Source organism: Leuciscus leuciscus (genome assembly GCF_965113295.1).
Source record: "Leuciscus leuciscus genome assembly, chromosome: 18".
Taxonomy (NCBI): domain Eukaryota; kingdom Metazoa; phylum Chordata; class Actinopteri; order Cypriniformes; family Leuciscidae; genus Leuciscus; species Leuciscus leuciscus.
In genome coordinates, this window is record NC_138742.1 from 29,261,272 (window position 1) to 29,286,881 (window position 25,610).

The 25,610-nt window shown below is 43.5% G+C and overlaps 1 protein-coding gene across 2 annotated transcripts in view; it reads right to left on the minus strand.

Annotated features, from left to right (window-relative positions):
- prdm5 (PR domain containing 5) overlaps positions 1-25,610 on the minus strand; it is a 97,546-nt gene that overhangs the window by 5,736 nt on the left and 66,200 nt on the right. For both annotated transcript variants that reach the window (XM_082145130.1, XM_082145129.1), the window contains 2 exons: positions 16,122-16,207; positions 3,080-3,184 (listed from right to left, as the gene is read on the minus strand). In XM_082145130.1, coding sequence (XP_082001256.1) covers positions 3,080-3,184; positions 16,122-16,207 — 191 coding nt within the window. The remainder of the gene's footprint in view (positions 1-3,079; positions 3,185-16,121; positions 16,208-25,610) is intronic.

Here is a 25,610-nt window from a genome sequence, read left to right on the forward strand (position 1 = left end):
GAAATGCATTGTGATTCTCTCTCAATTCGATTCTGAGTTTAGTTTTTAACAGCAGATGGCACTTCGTGCTTTAGAAACAGACGTACTCTGCTGGCTTCCAATGCCTCTTTAGCGCTCTTCTTCGTGAGCATTTGAGCGTTTTATTGATCGATTTATTGTCCCAGCCCTACTTTTTGTAAAGTGTTTCCCATCCAATAACATCGTAAAAATCTGATCGACACTCCAGCCAAGTAGGTGGCAGTATTGCACCTTAACGCTGACTACCAAATGTCAAAAAAACTGAAAAATGAAGACGATGCAGTGAGTAGCTGAAAAGCAGAGCACTGAAGAGGGGCTTCTGAAGTGATAGAGTGTTGCAGGAATGACGTCACTTTGTAGGCCAATCGGCACTTAGCATCACGCTGGTTCCTTAGAGAAAAACCCAATAGGATTTTCAAATAGGCTTTTGGGTTACCGCTAAAAACAAGCTCTGTGATCAACAAAAGTTTATGATACATGCATGTTTTGTCCATCAAGATAATTATCACAGATGAACACAACTTTGATGAATTTTGAAGCCTAATTAAATCGTCAGAAGTAAAAAGTTAAAGGCTATAAACAAACCACACAACAGTCCCACGACTTTCAACGTCACCATCACTAAGCTTCCGACAACTCTTTCAGTTCTCATCTAAAAACTTTTTCCCAGAACGTTTGAGTTAGAATAGTTTATAAGTGCACAATTATAAGCATAATGATGTTATAAAAGAGGACTGGGTTTACCTGTTCAGCGTGATGACGTTTAATCTCATCGACACCCTCTGTAGTCCCATTAGCCACTTGTTAGCAACCGCCTTTTCAAGACACATAACAGCTTAAAATCACGAGTGGGGTAATACTGATGTATTTTACGTCATAGAATAAAACGTGAAAGTGTCTTGAGCTTGTGTTCCCCACAGACCTTATTTCAGCCATTCAACCAAAACCACATTCAAAAAACCCACTGAGTTCAGGACGATGGAACCGGAAGTGTTAAAATGCTAACTCGTTTCCACGTTTTGGCCTTCAAAGTGTGTCATACCTGCACCACTCTATGAAATGATGACGTCACGCAAAGACCAACAACTGATGAACCTCTGTTTTGATGGAAATAACATCACAACATTTATTTCTATTGAGAGGTGAGATCAAGATCTTGTATTGACAATGCAAGAGTCCAGCACTGTGTAAAGTCTCCTCCAGCACATCCCACAGACTTACACTGAGTTTAAGATCTGAACTCCGAGGTGCATCAATTAATGTGTGATTCTTCATGCTCCTCACAACCATTCTTAAACAGTTTGAGCCTGATGAATCTTGACATCATCCAACCATGTCTTCCTACATGGTTGTTTAAGAAATGAAAAGCTACACACTCCATCAATTAGGGTTAGAAGAACTGTTGCCAAACATATAACATGATAGAAACATAATAATCACTGCAGTAATGATCCAATCATAGTCTCTTAAGCGCTTGTTTTAGTGTACATGTATTTTATCATTAAAATCCATTTTCACATTCATCTTGACTGAGAGGGCAGGATAGTCCGGGTGAGCGGGCGAAGCTTGACCCTGGTGTAGCTTCTACTGCCACACAAAATCATGTCAGAGGAGATAACAGGCGAAAGAGAGAAACTCTGCCCACATTCAACAAAGCTAGTTCACCAGTGTGGGACTTATTTGGATCCTAGTGAATAAAGCTCAATAAGATCAGTGGCCAGTTGCATAAATGCTTAGATTAGATCATCTAATATTTTCTTCAAGACTGGTCACATATTTTTTTTTAACTCCGTTACATTAAAAGGTATTGGTCTTTAGATTTAAATCTAAAAGTAAGACTGATTAGCCCTAACTAACTGCTAGTTGGTCAGACTAGTTCTAAAGACTCGATCTTAAGAAGATCATCAGTGCAGATTTTAGGTCTGAAGATTTTAGGTCCGTTCCTCACACAACCCTACCAAAAGACTTAAGAAGACTTGGAATTTGATTAATCTGAACCACTTTTAAGGTGCTTGTTTGTGGAGCCACTTTGAATCTTGAAAGCTACAGTCTTCATTTATTGTAATTGCGTGGAAAAAGGTGGTATGTACTTTATTCAAAATGTCTCCTTTCATTCAGGACAGACATGAGGGTGAGTAAATGAAGAATTAATCATTTGGCTGGACTGAGAAACAGAAGAGGTCACCGTGATTTTGCCAAGTCAGACGTGTTCCTGGATCATCGTATTTTGGAACATTCCTGGCTGAAAGTTTAGTCCTAACCCAATCCCTACCTCTAAACCTAACCCTACCTATAACTTATCCCTAAAATCAGAGGGAAATGGTAGGTGAATAACACTGATGTGGAAGCACATGACCCTGGTTATAAGTCTAAACTAGACATAAACTGTAAACGTGTCCCTCAAATCTGATTGGTTGATTGGAATGTTGTTCCAGGATCTACAAAGATGTGGATCCAGGAACATGTTGCACTTGGTGAAATCACATTCGCCATCCTATGAAACCGAGACAATGACGCAGAATGGACACAAACATCTTTTCAGGGACAGACCCATGATAAGAGGAGCTCACAACTGGTGTGTTTTGGAGAGAGGCCAGTCTGATTGTATGTCTAAAGGTGCTGAAAGGTCAGAGATGGGTCAGTTTGTGCAGGGCGGTTTGGTCCTTGTGTCCGCCTGGCAGAACGTCCTTCCACTGTGGCTTTAACACCACAGTAACACCCTCACACACACACACAGATGCAGACAGACAGCTTGGGTTTATGTGGGGCGTTCTGGTTCGTGGTCTGATGCGCGTCACGGTGCTGATTATGTGGACTCAGCGTGGGCCGCGGGGTTAAACTCAAGCCCGGCTTTAGCTCTTCCAGCGGTCTTAGACTGAACCCCGCTGAACGTCACACATTACCCACAAGCCACTGCTCTCTCTCGGCTCTTCCACTGGGATGTGGCTGCGGTGTGTCGAGAGCGGTTGTGTGATAGTCAGCCAGAATCAGACATAAAAAGAGCCTGTGTTTGTGTGTCAGAATGCAACATTATGCAATGTGGTTTGCGTGTGTAACTCACGTCGCACTGGAAGGGCTTCTCTCCGGTGTGTGTGCGCATGTGTTCATCCAGACCGCGCTTCTGACTGAAGGCCTTGTTGCACTCGCTGCATTTATACGGCTTCTCCTGGAAGAGAGAGAACAGGAAACAGACAGAAATACTGCTTATTGTGTGATTGAGTGGGGAAACTTGTGAATTAAAGAATCATGGCAAAAGTGAAATAATAGTTCATAACTAAAGGTGATGTGCGTAATTGTTTTATTGCTTAATTTAATATGTAGAGACAGCTTTAATTCATTTGTATGTTGATTTTCCAGAAAAGTGCCGTTTTTCTCGACCAGACAGACAGACAGACAGACAGACAGACAGACAGACAGACAGACAGACAGACAGACTTCTTTTTCTTGTTTGTTTTTCGCATGTCATGTGCGGGGCTCTGTAGCTTTTTCCTGTTTTGTCTGCAAGTGAAAATGTAAAAGCAAATGAAACTGGCCTACGTTTCAAACTCGTTACTCAGAATAGGACGTTCGATATTACAACATTTCACACATTCAAGTCGTAAACATAGCATGCAAGTAGTCTAAACAAAACAAAAGAATTATATTGGGAACAATAACATTTGATGTAGGATTTGATTACTTCGCAAGTACATTTCACAAATAATTAAAGAAATTTTGAAGTAGAAATACAAATAGTGTTTTCTTGTAAAACATACTCCAATAATCTCTTTTCTATTTACAACTTTGAATAATTGTTTTTACAGTGTAAATACAACTGAATAAAAAATATATATATATATAAAAAAAAAAATATATATATATTATTAGAGAGAGAGAGAGAGAGAGAGAGAGCGAGAGAGAGAGAGAAATTATACCTATATTACAAATCAGTATTTCTTCAATGTTTTTAATTCGACACGCCCCTTCCAACGTCACAACTCATGAATCATTTAGAATTCCAAGTTTTCCTGGCACGGTCATTCACGTATTTGAATCTCTTAACTACATACTATTACTCCACCTGAAGGACTCAAAACAGGCAGGTGTCTCTTTGAGGAGGACTGGGCACTCCTGATGTAGGACTTTCCTACAGTAAGTGTGTTTTTCAGGAGACTAATGAAGAGCTGATACATTCAGAGAGAGAGAATAATCCCGCAGGCATGAACATACATCTGTATGTTTACAGAAACTAGAGATCGCCGTTACACACACACACACACACACACACACACACACACACTGAAGATGGACTGGGATAAACAAATGAAGTGCCTTTCATGTGTTACACACCTGGAACTCATTTCACATGGACACACGCATACATTTACTTATATAACAGACTAAAACACACAGCACTCCTGTCACACCACAAACACATACACACACATACCGAATAAAACACACCTGGACATAATAACATACACCTTTGATGTCCTTTTTTTCACGATTTACCCATTGTGTGAGTGTGTTTGTGTGTGTGTGTGTCCTGGTAAACCCTATGCTATGGGGACAGAATTTCCCCACAAGGACATTTTTGTTCCCATGTGGGAAACAGCTTATAAATCATACAGAGTGATGTTGTTTGAAAATGTACAAAATGCAGAACGTTTTCTGACATGGTTAGGTTTAGGGGTCGGGGTCGGGTTAGTGTTTGTGTCTGTGTGTGTGTGTGTGTGTGTGTGTGTGTGAAAGGTAGGTTTAGGGGTAGGGGTTAGTGTAAGGGGAGAGAATATACAGTTTGCACAGTATAAAAACCATTGTGTATAAAACATGGAAACCCAACGTGTGTGTGTGTGTGTATGTGATGGTTAGGTTTAGGGGTCGGGTTAGTGTGTGTGTGTGTGTGTGTGTGTGTGTGTGTGTGTGTGTGTGTGTGTGTGTGTGTGTGTGTGTGTGTGTGTGTGTGTGATGGTTAGGTTTAGGGGTCGGGTTAGTGTGTGTGTGTGCGCGTGTGTGTGTGTGTGTGTGTGTGTGTGTGTTATGGGTAGGTTTAGGGGTAGGGTTAGTGTAAGGGGAGATAATATACAGTTTGTACAGTATAAAAACCATTGTGTCTATAAAACATGGAAACCCAACGTGTGTGTGTGTGTGTGTGTGTGTGTGTGTTGAGCAGCGTGGTGAACATGCACACATTGATAGTCCACTCACACCTCCGACACCCAGCTATCACGGGAATGGGTGTTCACAGGAAGAGAGGATCCTGGGAAATGGAGCAGGGCGAGGTGTGGTCACACCACACAGGATACGCAAGGTGCCGAGGATCAAGTGTGTGAGTGTGTTCGTCAGAGCGAGACGTAATCAATATGGGCCTGGGCCAGAGTGGACACGTGTGTTTGAGTAAGAGAGGCAAAAGGATTGAGTGTAAGATGAGAGTTTTGGCGATTCTAGAGTCTAATCCATCCAGCGTGTTGCTGTGAGGCTCCCTCGCCGAATCAGGTCAGCGGTAAAACCGTCAGCTGGGACCATCAGCAACACGACCCCCACACAAATATGCAGAGGTCAACAGTCACAGACTACGACATACGTACATTAGGACAGATGGGCAATAGTGGACGGCCCATAATGCTTTGCAGCTTTGTTAGTCTTCTGGAGCAGGTCTTGCTAGAAAAACAGCGAACAAGTAATAAGTAATACCGCAATAAACCGAAACAAATCCAAATGTTTTATGCTGAAAACGAGACCAAAATATCGCTAACCGCACATGCTCACTTCAAAGTCCCCATGAAATCAAAATTGAAGTTTGTTTGGCTTTTAGTATGAATACGTTAGGCTTAAGGTTATCTATAAGCTAGTGCGCTTCAAAACAATGACAAAATTCGCATTTGGAAGATATACACAAAACTTACAGTCTCTCACTTCCGTTCAATGATTTTGATGACATCACAGCTTCTCATCAGATAATCAAATACTCTCTAGAATCTGAAGCTCCGCCCCTTACATTATAAATAGCTGTGGTCGAAATTGGTCACTTGTTCACACAATTACTATTTTCTACACAGTGAATGGCACATAGTGCACTATATAGGGGATGGGGAACAATTCAGACTGTGTAAATATGCTTTCCATTGGGCGAATGAAGACTGGTATCACGTTAGTTTAATACCATGTTTAGGGTCCAATTCTCTTGCTTATTAGCATGCATATAACTAGAATCTATTGTTTATTAGTACTTATAAAGCACATATTAATGTCTTACTCTGCATGACCATATTCAACATCCCTTATTCCACCCTACCTAAACTTAACAACTACCTTACTAACTATTAATAAGCAGTAATTAGGAGCAGGGTTTCCCATACATTCATTAATTTGTGGCGGCCCGCCACAATATCAACGCTGACCGCCACGGATTGATTCAGATTTTTTAACTATTTGATATGGGTAAAATTTTATTTTATTGTAGAGCTGCGCGCAGCTTGCTCCCTCCCTCCCTCTCTCACAAACTGACAACAGAGGCACGAATAGCCCCTCCTCTTCAAGCACGATCTGAATCAAAACATGAGCATGCGTTAGTTAGAGGACAGATTGTTGCCGGTGCTTAATGCTTATTTCCCCAGCGAAGATTCCAGAATCAATCCGGAGTTGAATGGTTAGTATAATGAACACAGTTGCACAACATAAGTCTGAGAAGTTAGTCTATGTTAAACGCTGTCGCGTTTCCATTACAGATTCGCGCAAAACGTTTGCGATTTTTTTCTTCTAAATATCGCTAAAAAACTATTGCGAAATGACGGCGTTTCCATTAACCGATGTTATGCGACTAAAACGTAATTTTTTCCTCTCGCAATCAGTCATTCCAAAAATCATGGCAACGGACATTGGTAGGTTTATATACATCACAGCCACCAGACTACACATTATTATTATTATCTCCAGGTTCAGGTTGGTGTGTGTTGGTTTTTGTCCACCTCAATCTCCAGGTTTGTGTGTGTGTGTGTGTGTGTGTGAGCCTGTGTGTGTCTGAGTCTGTGTGTGTCTGAGTCTGTGTTTGAGTGTGTGTGAGTGTGTGTCTGTGTTTGAATCTGTGTGTGTCTTTTTTAATGTGTGAGTGTGTGTGAGCCTGTGTTTGAGTGTGTGTGTGTGTGTTTGTGTGTGAGTTTGAGTGTGTGTGTGTCCACCTCCAGGTCCAGGTTGGTGTGAGTGTCCATCTCCAGGTGTGTGTGTGTGTGTGTGTGTGTGTGTGTGTGTGTGTGTGTGTGTGTGTGTGGTGTCCACCTCCAGGTCCAGGTTGGTGTGTGTGTGTCCACCTCCATCTCCAGGTCCAGGTTGGTGTGTGTGTGTGTGTATGTGTGTGTGTGTGTATGAGCAAAATTTGCAACAAGAAGTCTGTGGAGCAGTCATAGAAAGTGTAGCAATAGCATAGCAATGTAGCAATAGCAATGTCTTTAAGTTATCTGACACTAAGTGTTGGCAATGGAAATGCGTACTTGTCAATAAAAATATATGATATATTTAACCCTTTTGTTGTGCCTTAGTCACTTAAGAGGATTAGCACAGTTCTGTCACTGCTTGTTCTCATTACTGCACCATGATTGCTTTGTTTTCATTCGATGTCTTAATGGCTGTGTTTCTGTGCTGTGTCAGTCCACAGCTCGTATGTTACGCTGCAGAATTACAGGATCACGGTCCATATTTGGCAAAGCGCTCTAATGATGTGCTGCGTCTGCTCTGCTTTCTTAGGTTTTCCTGGATTAACACTGATGTTGCCACTCTGTCTGTGTTATAAATCCGAGAGACACTGCTATTCTCAATGACTGGGGGAAAGATGGGAGAAGTGATAAAGTTCTTTCAGGAAATGATGTCATAAACATCCATGCCATCCATCATCAGAGATCAGCTTTCCAAAAACTATTTAGCTATTCTATTCAAAGCGCTTCTTATCTTCCACTATGAAATTTCTCCACCCAATCTTTGGTAGGTTCATTTACATAATAATTTGAAAATCGAGTTGGTGTGTGCAAACGTGTTTGGTTACAGGTAAATGTTAACAGCCATACCGACTCAAATCCCTACTGTGTTGATGATATTACAACCTCTGCGGACATTACATAGTTTCAGAGGCTGTCATGGCCTTGGCACTGACCAATGAACTCTTTCTCACTTTCAATTCACATTGAAGAACTCACATACTGACAATTGTGACACTTTTTCTTCACGTTGATGTGCCAAAATTGTGCTATAAATTGTGCATAATATGTGAAGGAGTGAGACATTTCAGAACCAAATGTCTATTGATCACCCCTCATCCATATTTTGGATCATCAGCATTTGGCTTTTACAGTGATAACAGGGATGTAAATATTTCAAAAACTCACATCTGTTAAATAAGTGGTTTGATGTGGGCTTAATCATGTGTCTGTTGCTGCTTTTATGTCATGCACATGTCTGGAAACGCACGCACGCACGCACGCGTGTAAAATATCCACTGTAAACACACAACTTCAAAACTTGATTTTAACACAAGGATATTCACTATATTTCCCTTGTATAATATCATGTAATATCTTAGTGTATATAGTTTTGTTTAGTATATATTCTTAGTATAAAGTAAAAAAAATAAATAAATCTCTCTCCACTTCAGTGCCACGTTATGGACTCTTTGACCATACTACCAACATTGTTTGGTTCTCTTACGAGAGGTTCTCTCGTATTGCGTAAGTTAGCTTACGCTACGGGTAAAGTCATCTTTTCTCGAGATATGAAGCCAAAAAAATATCCTTAATTTTTATTCATTGTCAATGCAGTGCAGCAGCTAGCAGACCTGGAGCAGGCTATCTAGTGCGCTCATTGGCTGCTCAACGGCAAATGCAGCAGCCTACCAGTGAGCCTGGCGTGACGTCACAACCAATGAGGCCCAGAATGGGCGTGGCTGAGCGTATAAAAGGAAGGCTCGGAGGCTGATACCCTGATTTTCGTCTCTTCAGCGAAGCTCTCCGCATCGCTGCACTCAGAGAGAAGCCGCCGCCGTCGAACCAAGCGCCAGCAAGCCAAGGAAAGCGTCTGAGGAAGCCGGCCGTCTTCGCCGCCTTCAGCCATCCGTGCCTGCTTCGCTATCCGGCGACAGTATCCTTTTACTAGTGCTTCTGTTGTGTGCTCGCCGCCGCGACACACTTCACCTAAAAGAGCCGAGGCGTTTGTTTCAAAATGCCTCGTATTTCCTGTGGCTCGTGCTGCCACCTGATCTGCGCTCTCTGCCTGGGACGTGACCATGCAGCCGTCGCCATGTCTTCGGGCGGCTGCGGGCTTTGCGAAGAACTGCCGATGTCGACCCTGCGGGCTCGACTAGCCTTGTTCGACGCTGACACTCCACCTGTCTCTGCTGGGCTGCGTAAGAAGAAACGTCGCTCACAGAGACCACCGGAGCCTGATGTGCTAGCCAGGCTTTCGCCGGAACCTCTCCTGCGAGCCTCGCTCTCTCCCTCTCCGCCCGTTTCCCGACGCGCAGCGGCCGGCTCCTGCCCGCACTGCCGTCGCCTCAGGGGATGATGCGGATGAGGACGCCATCATCGACAGCTGCTCTATCCTGACCTCGGACAGCGAAGAGTGGTCCGGATCTCACCGCTCCACCTCCTCTTCGACCCAGGAATCTGGCTCCCGCGCCAGTGTGGACGCCGAGCTTCTCCGCCTCCTCACTAAGGCTGTCGAGCAGCTAGGCCTCGATTGGTTGCCACCGAAGGCGCCCGCGCCTAACAGGCTCGACGAGTGTTTTTTACCTAGCCGCCGCCAAGCGCCTGCCTCTAGGTCAGCACCCTTCCTGCCCGAGCTCCACGCTGAGCTTTCTAAATCGTGGAACGCTCCTTTCTCCGCGAGACTCCGCTCCCCAGTGTCCTCGACTCTCTCTCACGTGGACGGAGCCACGGAGAAGGGGTACAACCAAATTCCCCCGGTGGAACAGGCGGTCACAGCGCACCTTTGCCCCCCATCCGCGAGATGGTCTACCCTCCCGTCGAAAGCCTGCAGGACTACGTCAGCACTCGTCAGCCGCGCCTTCTCCGCCGCTGGACAGGCTGCTTCCGCCCTGCACACAAGGGCGGTTCTCCAGATCCTCCAGGCCGATCTCCTCCGCGAACTGGACGAGAAAGTCCCAAATCACACCGCCTTGACGGACTTGCGAAGCGCCACGGACTTTTCCCTTCGCGCTACCAAGACCACGGCTCAAGCCATCGGGAGATCCATGGCCTCGCTTACCGTTACCGAGCGTCATCTGTGGCTAATGCTCGCCGACATGGGTGAAGCTGAGCGGTCCGTATTTCTCAACGCCCCGCTTTCCCCCACTGGCCTCTTCGGCCCTGCTGTAAGCGGCATCGTGGATCGTTTTTCGGAGGTACAGAAAGCGTCGCAGGCCATGAACCTCTTCCTGCCCCGCCGCTCGAGCTCCGCTGCAGGCCGCTCTCAAGCCCAGCCTCCTGCACGCAGCTCTACACAGCGCTCGTCTCGACCTCCGTCTTCGCAGCAACGACAGGGCGGCAGCCCTAGGTCGCGCTCATCCAGCCATCACAGACCGCCTCCCCCTCGGGGTCCCCGGCTCAAGATCGCGCTGAAGCCTGAGCCTGCGAAGTCCTCCTAGCATGTGCAGGGAGGAAAAGACGGCTGAGTCCCGCCGCGGCCGGACCGCCGTCAAAGCATCTAACTTTACCTCTGTCAGTCCCCTTAGAAAAGGCTACTGCAGTAGCGTTCACCGCAGCCAAACGCCATGCAGGCGTGCACTTGACCGTGCAGGCGTTCTCACGGCAACCCAGAGATATCTCAAAAAGAGTATAATGTCCGGTTATCCGGGTCACGCCGACGGTGTTATGGGTGTAGAACATGTACCCACTTCCCAGTGTTCCCCCCCTACACACAAGCATGATCTCCCCTGTGTCCCTCACAGAGTACACTCTCATGAAGCGGGCACGCGCCGCTCGAGTGTCAAATGTAGGAAATGTGCCCACGGTTCAGTGCCCACACCTACCCACTGCCCGCTCTGTCACACAGTTGCCCCGGGGGTTAGATCACATAAAGCTCCCCAACTCTGGCCGTGTTATGAATGTAAGCCCTGTGCCCGCCCACGAGCGCTCACACTTACTGATAAACACATTAACCCCCACGCCGCTCTCGCGTCAGGGGTTTCTCACTGCAAAATGTTCTCCGTCCCAAGTGACCGAGTCATTGAGTGCTGTCCAGCCAGTAATTGCTATCAGCGAGCTCCCGTTCCCCAGCATCAACAGCGCGCGCACCGTGCTAATTCCCCTGTTACGAGTTCCCTATCCCGCTTAGTGCAACGGCCGGGACCCAGAGGCCATTCGACCCCTAGCTATGCATGCGGAAGCGTGGGAAGCTATCCCGGGCGTGTCAGAATGGGTGTTGAACATTGTGAAACGGGGCTATTCGCTGCAGTTTGCTCGCCGTCCCCCGCGCTTTCGAGCACGGACCGAGACGAGGGTGAATACAGAAGCAGCCCATCTGCTTCATACAGAAATAGCGAAACTATTGTGCAAGGGGGCAATAGAACGAGTGCATCCTTCTCTGACCGAGACGGGCTTTTACAGCCGTTATTTCCTCGTACCCAAGAAGGACGGAGCCCTCAGACCTATATTAGATCTGAGATATTTGAACAAAGCTCTCATGAGACGGCCGTTCAAAATGCTCACAACCAGACAAATCCTCGCGCAAATTCGTCCGAGGGACTGGTTTATTTCTCTCGATCTGAAAGACGCATACTTTCAGATTCAGATTATACCCCGTCACAGGCCATTCTTGAGATTCGCCTTTGACGGTCAGGTATATCAATACACCGTCCTCCCGTTCGGCCTGTCGCTAGCACCCCGTACATTCACGAAGTGCATGGACTCGGCCCTCGCTCCCCTGAGAACACAGGGTATGCGAATTTTGAACTATTTGGACGACTGGCTGATACTGGCGCAGTCAGAGGAAGAACTCATTTCCCACAGACTAGTGCTTCTCAGCCATCTGAAAAACTTGGGTCTCTCGGTCAACTGGACCAATAGCTCATTAACGCCCAGTCAGTCAATCTCGTTTTTGGGAATAGAACTGGACTCAGTGGCTATGACGGCCAGACTGTCGACACAGCGCGCGTGCCGTATTCGACATCTCGCCGCGTCTTTTCAGAAAGGCAGGCGATTCCCCCTGAAAACGTTTCAGGTGATGTTGGGCCACATGGCCTCAGCTGCAGCGGTGCTCCAGCTGGGCTTGCTGCGCATGCGCCCGCTTCAGCGCTGGCTCGCTGGTCAGTGTGAATCAGGGCTGCGTCTCAGCCCTGCAGCCCTGGCTAGTGACCGAATGGTACCAACGGGGAGTTACAATGGGAGTTATCTCGCACCGGAAAATGATCTCGACAGACGCCTCCAACCTAGGTTGGGGGGCGCTCTTCAAGGGCAGACCGGTCTATGGCCTCTGGTCAGACCAGGAGAAATGCCTTCACATAAACTGTCTGTAGATGTTAGCGGTCGAGAATGCACTGAAGCACTTTCTCCCATACCTGCGAGGTCACCATGTACTAGTCCGCACGGACAACATGTCAGTGGTGTCCTACGTGAACCGCCAGGGCAGGATCAGATCCAAAACCCTCTGCGCGCTGGCGGAACGCCTACTCGTTTGGGCTCAGGGCTCACTGCGCTCGCTGAGAGCCACGCACGTGCCCGGTCACCTGAACGATGGCCCAGACAGACTGTCCAGAGACAATGTTCCCCCCGGGGAATGGTCTCTGCACCCCCAGACAGTCCAGCTTCTGTGGTGCCTTTTCGGCAGAGCGAAAGTCGACCTCTTTGCGTCAGACGACAACGCCCACTGCCCGAAATTCTTCTCAAAGAGCGAGGATGCGCTGGCCCAAGCCTGGCCCAGCGTCCCGCGGTACGCTTTTCCCCCGATCTCACTGCTACCCCAGGTGATCGGGAAGATCAGAGAGACGCGCCACTCAGTGCTCCTCATAGCCCCGCGCTGGGAGAACCAGACATGGTTCCCGGAATTAATGCGGCTGGCAGACACAGCCCCATGGCCGATCCCGGTGAGAAGGGACCTTCTCTCTCAAGCCCGTGGTTCGATCTGGCATCCTCATCCAGAGCGCTGGTCTCTGCATGTGTGGATAATCAAAGGATACCCGCTGATTTGCCAAAAGGGGTCGTGAACAATCACGCAGTCTAGAGCTCCCTCTACGAGACGGCTCTACGCGTCCAAATGGTCTGTGTTTATCAAATGGTGCACAGGGAAAAATCTGGACCCACAAACGTGTGGGGTTTCGTGGGTTCTGTGCTTCCTTCAGGAGCTGCTGGACGCGGGCAGGTCCCCCTCCACGCTCAAAGTTTATGTTGCGGCTATTGCAGCGTTCAACGAATCGGCGCGCGGCCGCGCATTAGGAAGGAATGAGTTCATCATCCGCTTCCTCAGAGGAGCCAGGAGGATGAATCCCCTGCGGCCCCCCTCGGTTCCGATTTGGGATTTGTCTTTGGTCCTTGAGGCCCTGAAAGCCCATCCCTTCGAACCTTTAGACACTGTGGATCTGAAATACCTCACATTCAAAACCATTTTTCTGATAGCCTTGTCTTCAGTTAAACGCGTGGGTGACTTACACGCGTTATCAGTTAACGCGGCGTGTCTCGAGTTAGGACCTAATGATTCAAAAGTCATTCTCAAACCGAGACATGGTTACGTCCCCAAAGTGATGGGCACTCCTTTCAGAGAGCAGGTCATTTCTCTCTCAGCCCTACCGGCATCCGGCAGCGAGGTTGATAGTAACCTCCTCTGCCCTGTCAGGACTCTGAGGAATTACGTCACGCGCTCCGCCGCTTTCAGGCGCTCGGAGAAGCTTTTCGTTTCGTTTGGAGGGCGCACCAAAGGTCTCGCCGCCTCGAAACACAGTTTGCCCAGATGGATAGTGGACGCTATTGCGGCAGCTTATGCATCCAAACACCTGCAGTGCCCTTTGGGCATCCGGGCTCACTCCACCAGAGGCATGGCCTCATCGTGGGCATGGTCCAGCGGGATTTCCATTCATGACATTTGTACAGCGGCAGGTTGGGCCTCCCCCTCTACATTTGTTAGGTTGTATAACCTGGAAGTTCCCGCCCTGCAGGCTAAACTTCTGTCAGTCTAAGTCGTGTGTACGCCCTGCCCAGACTATTGTGCGCGGGCTACTTACTCGATTTAGCTCTCCTGGTTGAGCTGCACCAGAAAGGGCTGTGTCAGTATCTGTTTAGACCGGCTGAGCCGCTCTACACCCCCTAATGTGTGCTTGTGAACATGTGCTGGCCCACTTATCAGTGTTCCCCGGGTTTCCCCTGGGACTCATGTGGTGGATGCTAGGCGCGCACGGCGTTGACAAGGGGTTCCCATAGCGTAAGCTAACTTACGCAATACGAGAGAACCTCTCGTAAGAGAACGTAATCGGTTACTAACGTAACCTCGGTTCTCTCTAGAAGAGGGAACGAGTATTGCGTAACCCGCCGTGCTCGCGCCTCGAGCTCATTTCGCTTCAGTTGACGAAAACCAGGGTATCAGCCTCCGAGCCTTCCTTTTATACGCTCAGCCACGCCCATTCTGGCGGGCTGTGACGCGCAAGCGCACGCGCGCCCTCATTGGGCGTGACGTCACGCCAGGCTCACTGGTAGGCTGCTGCAGTTGCGGGGGCAGCCAATGAGTGCGCTAGATAGCCTGCTCCAGGTCTGCTAGCTGCTGCACTGCGTTGACAATGAATAAAAATTAATGATAATTTTTTGGCTTCATATCTCGAGAAAAGATGACTTTACCCGTAGCGTAAGCTAACTTACGCAATACTCGTTCCCTCTTCTAGAGAGAACCGAGGTTACGTTAGTAACCGATTACGTTTTCTTTAGTTCCTGTTTCCCTGCTCTGTTTAGTTTTGGTTTCCCTGGTTACTGATTATGTCCTTGTTTGTTTCTATGGTTACTTATGATTTGCACCTGTCTCTCATTATGTTCGCCTTGTTTATATACTCCCTGTTATCTTCAATCCCTTATGGGTTTTCGTTTATGATTTGTGTGGTTAGCGTTAATCCCTGCTTGACCTCCTGTGTTTCTCCTCAGTATTTTGGATGATAATAAAGACTGTCTAATTGAATCTTTGTCTTTGTGTGCACTTACCACAGTAGCGTTTCAGGCCACATTCACAAAATAATTTTTAAGGAATCCATTCATTATTATTATTTAGTTTATTCAAATATACTTATTAAACAAATCAATAAAATATGTTGCTGTTGAAATAGCAGGGGTTCCCAAACTCTTTTCTCAGCTAAATCCCTTAGTAGTAGTAGGATGTTTTATCTCAAATTATTACTGTTGTAAATTAAAAATGTATTGTAAAATAAAATATATATATTTGATAATAATTTGCTGCAATGCTTAACTCTGAAACGCTGCGCATCCGACTATATAAATATTTATTTAAATGGCCTTTTATTTGATAATCACACTATATTGCGAATATCATGCAGCCAAGTTTATTTATTTTTATTTTACATTTGGTATTATCAATTATTAGTTTTTCATCAACACACAAACCCCATGCAGATCCCTCATGAAACCCTGTACTGTATTATTAATACTATTGTACTGTAAAAAAAGAAAGAAGAGAAGAGTATTTAATATACTACTACTACTACTACTACTACTACTACCACCAACTACTACTATCAACTACTACTAATAACAATAATAATATTTTTATTTGACAGAACAACAGTAAAATTAAAATTTCTTTGCTTTCAAAAGTTAAACCATAGCCATTTTATTTTGGAAGAATACCACAGGGAGACCTTAGCGCTTCTCTTTTGGTTTTAAACAACAGGTTTTAAACTAATTAAATGATTCTCAAAATGAATTTGGGAAGATGGTTGGCACATTTTCAAATGCACATTATAAGTGACCCAAACTGATTCGATTCGAGACACTGAAAACACCAGATCGTGAGACAAAGTTTTTGAACTAAGAAGATCTTTCACGTACATGCACAAGCAGAGTAATGCAAAGGCAATGGACAAATCAGTGAGAGAGAGATGGAGAGGTGGATGTACATTTGTAAGTAAATGTGTGCATGTATGTGTGTAGTCTTACCCGAGTGTGTGTACGTATGTGCATTTTAAGGCCGTCGTTCTTGCTGAAGGCCTTGTCACAGTATGGGCACTGATACGGCCGCTCACCTGAAGACAGACAAGGACAAACAAACAGCAGACTTAAAAAAAACAAAAATAAAACTCATTGATTGACATCCAAACATATCTGCTTAATGTGAACAAACAAATAAATAATTATTAGGAAGAAAATAGGATACATATTTTACTTCATACTGATAAATTCTGTAATACAACAGCAAAATGTTATACGAGCATCAAAGAGTCAATTCTACACCCTACAGGAAGTAACTACTCTGAAAATGTAATATCCTGAAATTTGGTCACATGGTAAAGCACTTTGGCGCAGACATGGTGCTGTTAACAAGACACCATTGACTGCTGCTGACGACAATAAGGGGATGGGGAGGCACTAGTCGCGTTTCCATTACTCTTCAAATTGCGCAAATTGAAATTGCGAATTGAAAATATGCCCAAAGGAAACACGTCAAGTTCGCAAAAACTCACATATATCAAAAAAAAAAAAAAAAAAAAAAAAAAAAAAAGTGCTTGTATGTGGTTTTTCAGGCAATTTGAAAAAAGAATATTTCACAAAACTGCAATACAGGGCTCTACACTTACTTTTTGAACAACGAGCACTGGTGCGCCTAAATAAAAAAATTTAGGAGCACAGACAAATATTTGGGGGCACAGTCATTTTTGTTGTATAAGTTTATCATTATAGAGCATCTGAGCGGAGTGGAGCGGGAGCAAGCGGGGAGCGCGAGCGGGCGGATCTTGGACAGAGCGCAGAGCGGCAATTTCAAAAGGACGGAGCGTCGCCCTATTTCCCGCTCCAATTCCACTCCGCTCACGCCACGCATCAGTCAAAAAATGCGCCATGAAGAAGAAAAAACATATATAGGCATAGCCTAAGTCGCACTGGACTATAAGTCGCATTTATTTAGAAATTTATTTCACAAAAAAACAACAACAAAAAAACAATGTTACAGATGGGACAGTTCTCCGTTACGGACGTGAGCGCTCTGACAGCGGCACTAAAAGACTGCTTAAAAACTTTCACTGAGACCTCAAACAGAAAGCACAAAGCCTGTCTTTAAATTTTATTTCGTTTTGTATTAATTGTATCTTAATTTTGATCAGTGTTTCATCAACCAATTGTCTGGATTTAATAAATAAGTAAATATATTAGAAAATAGATAATCACGACACGAAGGCGCCGGCGGGTGAACCTGGAGTTTGTCTCATAAATGAACCGAAACTCAGCGTAGGCTATAGCCTACTTGCCTGACAGACCTGAGACATATATATAAAGCTTGAAATGTCTACTTTTAAACAGAACAATTCAAAACTAAAGAAAACAGACTGCTCTCTTATGTAAATGAAATGTGCATTTCTCTCTGGGGCGTTCAATACTGCGAAGATCGCGAGTCAGCATCTTTCCAGCCGACACAGACATAAAAAAAATGGTTTATTAGTAAACAATTAAAATGTCTCCTGCTATATTTTACATATTCATAATCATTAATTTTGCCAGTTCGTTGTGACAGCTTTTAGATGCGTTATTGGCAGTGCCACCCTTAGGCCTACATGTTACATGAACGGATCAGCACCGAAAACATGGAGATTTTTTTTCTTTTGGGGGCATTTTGTTTGTGTTCAGACTTTCTCAGTTGTCTTTAGGCGCGATGTTAGAGGACGCTGCTAATAAAGTTGCTAGTATGGCCTACACATATTGGATTCACGTTTATTATTATAGGCTATTTAAAAAAAAACACCCCATTTTTTATGCCGTTCGTATAATTTTATTTTGTTGTATTTATCCGCCACACCTTGGCCGGTCCGTGAAAATATTGTCTGATATTAAACCAGTCCGTGACGCAAAAAAGGTTGGGGACCGCTACAAGTGATATACATGTAGATTTTTTTCCTTTTTTGGAGCGAGCGGGGGGCGATTTGAGTGGAGCGCGAAGCAAACTGCGTTGAGCGCTGAGCGAAAATGAGCGGAGCGGCCTGATGTAGCTTTGAGAGGGGGAGCGGAGGGGTAAACAGTTCCGTGAGCGATGAGCGGAGATTCTCACCGCTCCACTCCGCTCATATGCTAGCTACTGAAGATTTAGGCCTAAATAACTGATCTCCCGGTAATATAGTGTCCTACTCTGCCCCTCCTCATGATGATGTATTTGCAGCTGTTTCTATAGAAACAGTTTCTATATGCGCCCAAATATTTTTTCACGTTCGCACGCCGAAATATTTACTCGCATGTGCGAGTGAAATGGGCGCACTGTAGAGCCCTGCAATGGAAACAGTTTTGTTGCATTTACAGGTCACATGGCGTATGTTAAAGTCAATCATTCTTTAAAGGCGGCGTGGTATGTTTGAACAGAAGATCAGAGGGAGTTCTTTGTTAAACTCAAAGTATTATGGGAATACTGGATTCTAAACAACAAAGAAATGCCACAATTGATCAAGAGCTTGAAGCAGAAGGAGGGAGAAACACCTCATATGTTCTGCTCACAATTATAAGGGGCTTTTCTCGCCATTAATGTTGGATACCAGTGTCCATGCCATGATTTTTGGAAGGACTTATCGTGAGAATAAAAAATAAAAAAACGTTTAGTCGCAGAACATCGGTTAATGGAAACGCTGTCATTTCGCAATATTTTTTTTACATTTAGAAAATATCGCAAAAGTTTTGTGCAAATTTGTAATGGAAACGTGGCTAGTGACTCGTTCCGTCATACTACTACTGCATAATATCTGACCCTTACATCTAAGCCAGTGTTGGCATAAAGACGCTTGAGATGGAGAAGATTTCCATGTCGAAAAAGGCGGGGCTGTAGAGCCACACCTACCTATTACATCATCATCATCATGGACCAATGGTGGTTCGAAGGTGTTTAACAGCTGGAGCTTTGGCAAGTGGTTTTGAACTTCCAAAACGAACTCCAAACAAATTTCATTTTGGCCTGATTTATTTATTTATTTATTTTGCAAAATGACATCACACCAGTTTGCTCTTAAATTTCACTTGAAGAATATCGGCGCCTTAATTCAGTTACCGGTACTTGGATGCTAGACTACGTTCTCAAAAGTAAGACTCGTAAACAAAGACCATGACGTGGCAGTGGCATGATTCTTTTTGGGGTATTTTTTAGTAACACAGTCAGTTACGTCATTGTTCAAGTCAGTTGGTTTTAACAGAACTCCACAGATCTCCATCTGAGGAAGAGTGCCAACTCTCTAATTGGTGATCAAGGCACATTACGGCATCACGATCACTCTTAACGTTCTGCACCACTGGAATCAAAGCTTGGAAAACAAACTGGAATCTTCTGCCTTTCTGGATTGAGAATGTTTTGATGCCAGGCATAATTCGGGTTTGGAACGGGAAAGTTGGCACAGAACTTCGGAATCTGCATAATATTAAGGGCTCCAATATGTTGTGGTATTCAGTGCAGAACGTGTATTGTGCACAGAACCAGCTAAATAAAACACATTTGATGACTTTGAGGGTATAAATGCTGCACCTTAAGGCTGAATAACTTTTGTAAAAATGTGTTCCACGTTTTTGATTGCAAATACATTTTTTAACCTTTTTTATGCATATTGATATTTCAATCAGATATATATTTATGCAAACAGAGTAGGCTTTAATCTTTATGAATGCGAATATATATATATATGCGATTTGGTCCAAAGAGGGTCTAGATATACGCTGCCTGATCTCTGACTACATAAAGTCTGGAATAATGTGTCCACAAGGAATTTAAAATATAAAACAGGATTTCCAAATCAATACTTCATGTGTCTTTAGATTACTGGTGTTCCTCTCCAGAAATGTAAAACCAAACACACAGGGTTTTTGTGTCTCTATCTCCACCATCTTGAACCGCGGAGACCTGAAGTGGGTGGAGCCGGTTAGGCCACGCCCCTCCGCGGATCAAAGAGGTGCTGGGCTGAATGGGAGAGATGCTATCGGAGCGCGCTCGGTATCACCACAAAGGAGGAGTGACAAGCTGTCAATCAGAGAGCGGACCAACACGTGGGTCTGCTTAAGATAAAGCTGATCCAGGTTGCAGATAGCAGAGCAGTTATGATTGCCGCTCTACAATCCTGCAGTGTGAGGTAACAAACACTGCTTCGCTGGAAGTCCAATTCAGTAGTTTAGCCAAAAAGAAAAAGAAAAAATACTACTAATTAACATAATATGAAAATTGCATTGCAATGTGAATGCTATACGTATTACACATTACTATAATTTATTACAATAACCTCTGGTTTCACAAACAAGGCATAGGACGATCTCCAATCTCTGTGTGTGAGTTAGGCTACGTCTGTGTGCTTCAATGAAAGAAAGCATTAATATAGACCAGTGATTAAACTGACTGGAACTACCTGTGCATTAAACAGTTTTAATGCACATCTTCCAGCCAATCAGAATCAAGCATTCAGACAGAAACATGATATTAAAAAAAAATATTTATCCTTGTTTTCTGGTTTTCTTAAAATAAGTCAAGAAGGCCTTATTTGACTGACTTTTACCAAATGAATGCCTAAGTACCACTTGAAAAGACGCAGAAAGTCTTACATCAACCACAATGTATGGGATGCAGCCATTCCACACAATTCCACAGATTTTTGCCACATAGTCAGTGCAGAAAAAGCAATAAAACGCACAGATAATTTCTTATGAGTGTAATTACAACATGGACACTACAATGTAAAGTGTGATCAGGCAGTGGCATACTTTAAATAATGTGGTTAAATTCGCAATAAATGAAAATGGGACATCTCTCCATAGATTAAGGCCTGTTTCACACGGGCATCTGCAGCATGTGTGTGCTGTAAGTGACGTGGAATTCATTTCAGTGCACATATTAACAGGCTACAGTATTCTGCACTCATAAGCAGCTCAGAAACGGGGGCTAAACTGCAAATGAGTTTCAGTGCTGAAAGCTATTTACATGCTGAACAAAAAAACAAAAAACAAAAAAAAAAGCAATGTAAAAATGCAATACAAATCTCTTTACTGACACAATCTTTTGTAATATATGCTGTTCTGAAGCAACCCATCTGTCTATTACCATTTGTATGATGCATTTTGGATCCTAATGTATCCAAATTAGATTTCATGGTAATCAAGTCAGTAAAACTTCTGAATGGCCCACTCCTGATGTTAAAACTGTTACACTGGGAGACATAATAATAATATTTCAAACAATTTTCACTAAATTTTCACAATTATTACAAAGAATTGGCAAGTAACACATTAAATTAAACATGACATTTTTATGTTGAAAGACTAAAATTTTATTTTCTTGTAGAACGTACTACAAAAATCGTTGTTTTATCTACAATTTTGAAAAACTGCAGTGTATTAGTGTTGTAACCCAAATATAAATTATATTTCTTTATACAGCCACAGGTACAGGCTGCAATATTTGACTTGACAGAAACTTTCCGTAGAAGTAGACACTTTACGCCAATGCCCCCTATAGTGGCACTTATAACCAAGTAGAGAACGGAATGCGTATACTGTGCATTATATTTTGTTGTCTGATGGATTTATTTTTAAAATCAGGACTACGTGACGTACAAAATAGGCTTTGCATGATGTCAGCAAAAAAGATTTCCCCACATAAGACACAGAGTTAGAGATAAAAGTTAGCTCATTGGCACAGTTTCAGTCGCTCTGGCCTGTTGTGTAGGAATTATTTAGAGAGTTTCGGAAAAGACGTAAAATATCAGGCTCACATAACCGTGAGATCCAGCTGTCACTAAGCAGGAAGCAGAGAGAAGCCCAGGCACGTGAAACAAAGCTCTATTCTCATTACAGGCCTTTCTGGGCTAATGAAATAAGGGTTTTCTGGATGGAGAATGGCTCCCTTTGGAATAGGTAATGCGTCTGGCAAATTGGGGCAGTCCCACAGAGAAACGTGAAATGGCAAAACATAACTTAATAAGACACTGCCTTCAGAGAGATGCCAATTGCTGTGTTCCTGTGTCCTGATTGTGCAACAATCCAGTTTCTAATTCGCTTTCTTGTCAAGGCAATCTCTTGAGGGAATATTTGTTGGATCAAGAAAAAAAAACTTTCGTAGATTAATTAGATAAACGAAGAGATTGGCGAGGGAAAATGTATGCTGCCCTTTGAATAATAAGGTTAATTAGCTCAGCTTCAGGGGGAATGCACATGTAAGATGTTCATTAAACATGAGACCGCTCTCCAAACGAGTCTGCTGAGGCTTTACAAATGATCCTTTATGGTGCTGATTTGATGGTGACAAGCTTCCCTTGTACACTTCCAAAATATGGATGTAATGCACAGTGTAAAAACCAATGCTATCCACTTAGCATAGTTCTTCATTACGGGAAGAAAAACCCTGCGCCTTCCACGTACTCCAAAGCAACTTCCTCCTGGATCCACCAACCCTCATCTATAAGACCAGCTGCATGTGCTCACGACTGCTTTTAGGACAACATGGAAACTAAACAACCTTATACAACTCTATACAGGTGAAACTCGAAAAATTTGAATATTGTGCAAAACTTAAAATGTGAAACTAATATATTATATAGACTCATTATATGCAAAGTGAGATATTTCAAGCCTTTATTTGTTATAATTTTGATGATTATGGTTTACAGCTTATGAAAACCCCAAATTCAAAATATGTAAGCCGTAAGCCATAATCATCAAAATTATAACAAAGGCTTGAAATATCTCACTTTGCATGTAATTTTCTATATATAAGTTTCACCTTTTAAGTTGAATTACTGAAATAAATGAATTTTTGCATGATAAACTTTAATTTTTTGTTTTTCCGATAACCACGCATAAACATTATTCTCTCAAAAATGAAAACATGTACATACATGTGGCTCACATATTATTGTAGTCCTGTTTGTGCTATATAGAGTGAATTTACACCTTTGCCATTAATATGTTTATAAGCAACTGAAAAAAGCACAAATGTCAGAGCATGTCAGAACATCTCAAGGACCCCAAAAACACCTTAGGCCCCAGAGGGTTAACCAGTCTTCACCAGCCGCATCTTAAAACCACATATCACATCCCCATCTATCTCTCGAGATTAAGTGGTTTCCTCCTGTATTTTGGTGTGTATTTCTGACATCAGGAAACGTCCTCACCCTGCAAAGCTATTTATAACCATTGCGTCCGTTGCATTTGTCTTGCATGGTTTGACGCTAATTTGCAACTTTCATTGACAATGTCAGTGTCGGTTTACAGGTCGGGATGTTGACAAACAAGAAAATGTCCTTCGCAGATGTGCTTGGGTACATCAAGAGGACTCCATCATGTATGTAACAAGTATGGGTATTGGGTTAGAGCTTGTCTTAGCCTGAAGGACCTCTGTAGAAGACATTAGAAGAGGGATCCAACAAGACAGGGTTCAGCCCCGGACCCTGGGTCAAGGGATTTGAGCATCTGTCAGGTCTGTAAAACAGGGATTAGCTCAGGACAAAAAGAGCCTGTGCTTTCATAAGCAGATGGTATTGAGGAGGACAGTTCCTGGCTTAAGTTCTGCCGCTTCTTCCAACAGTCTGACGGACTATTGTCTTATAATAGGAGTCTCCAATATGCGGAGACATATAAAATACATCATGGCTCCTTCCCTTTAGGATATTGGTCTACACCGAGAGCAGCATCTAGCTCCACACAACAGTATACATGGATGTTCGTACAAGAAGACACACCTCAAAAACACCTTACTTTGCTTTATAGTTGTTTTTGAACGCAATAACACGTCATGGGGTGCGTTTCACCTACCATGACACAACTCGCTGCTTAACTACCGTAGTACGATGCATTGTTGAAATCAACTAGCTAGTCACGACTGTTTCCCGAAACCATATTGTCGCAAATTGGTTGTTCAACCACGTTGGTTGATGATGTCACGAACTTGGTGGAGTAATAACTTCTTTTAATGAATCATTTGAGATCGAATTAATAATAGACTTTAAATAAATTAAATAAATTGCTATAAATTACGGACATGGCATCTGAGGACTGTTTCTCATTTTTTCTCAGTTATTTTGCTTTATTTCCAGATTCAATCATAGGCTCGTTCTTACGTACTAGAGCACGTTCTCACATGCGCACTCTTCAAAAACGGTGTTTTACATCTCTTGACAAACTAAAATATGTAAACGACATTTGTATGTTTCTAAATAAAATATACAGATTGTACTGAACGTCAGCTTGCTTATTTAGCTCAAGATAAGGCTTTATTGAGTCCACATGTCATGCAAACAAGAAACTCAGCTTCTAACCACAGCTTGAGAGTGTCGTTGCAAACACACAACTTTGCGATGCTGTTTGCGAATGTTCGTTGGAATGATGGTTTTGGGAAACACTGACTTGTTGAACTGCTGATAACAACAGAACTTGCGACCATAGTTGGCTAACAATGCTTTTGGGAAACGCACCCCTGTGTGAATGGTCCCTAAGAGTGTGTGTTGTCTTGATAGTTGTTGGATTTAGTACTAAAAGTAAAAGTCTTCTAGTAGAAATAGGAGCCACACCGAAATTACAATTCAAGACGAAAACGATGACCTGCTAATTATTTTCATGATATGACTGATGACAGACAAATGGCTAATATTCAAATTATTAACTATTTTGCCAAAAACTAAAATAAATTGCTTTAAATTCTACAAGTGAAAGACATCCTGACATGTAAAATGTAAAGTATAAAAAAGAAATTCATTTTGAGATTTGATAAAGATTAAATGTAACATTGAACACTAGATGATGGCAAAGTGAGTCTACTCACATAAATTGGGTAAATTAGGATGCACAATTATATATAATATAATTAATAACTCAATAACTAATACAGTACAGATGTTTAATAGATATATTACACATTCTTACTTTGAAGAGAAATATTATTAAGAGATATATTCCACCCAAACATGAAAATCCTGAACTCAATATACTCCAGCTCATGTCGTTCAAAAACTGTATGACTTGTATATTTTCTGACCATGCATTGGAAGTTAAGGGGCTCCAGTTTTGTTTGTTTCCCAACAATGAATACAGGTTTGGAGTGACATGGCCTCTTTTGCCTTGGGCCGATAAGTATCCACATAGTAACAGGTTAAAAAAAGACTCATAACACTGTAGTGTAGTGGTGGCATATGCAAACATAACTCGCTTCAAAACATAACTTCTTCCAAAACTGTGAAAATCTACTCGTTATTTTGATTTATCTAGTGGATCACTATTCTGAGACCCTAGTGTGCGGAAAGGGGGCTAACTGATTTAGCATGTGTTGTAATGCGACACCGTCTTTGTGTGACCCGAATGTCTTTGCTCTCTTTCCAGATCCCCGGCGGTCCCCTGTGGCCCCAGACACCCCCGTCTGCTAATCGATCCGTTTGGCACCCCCCTCGTGTGAGAGTGTGTGTGTGTGTGTGTGTGTGTGTGTGTGTGTGTGTGAGT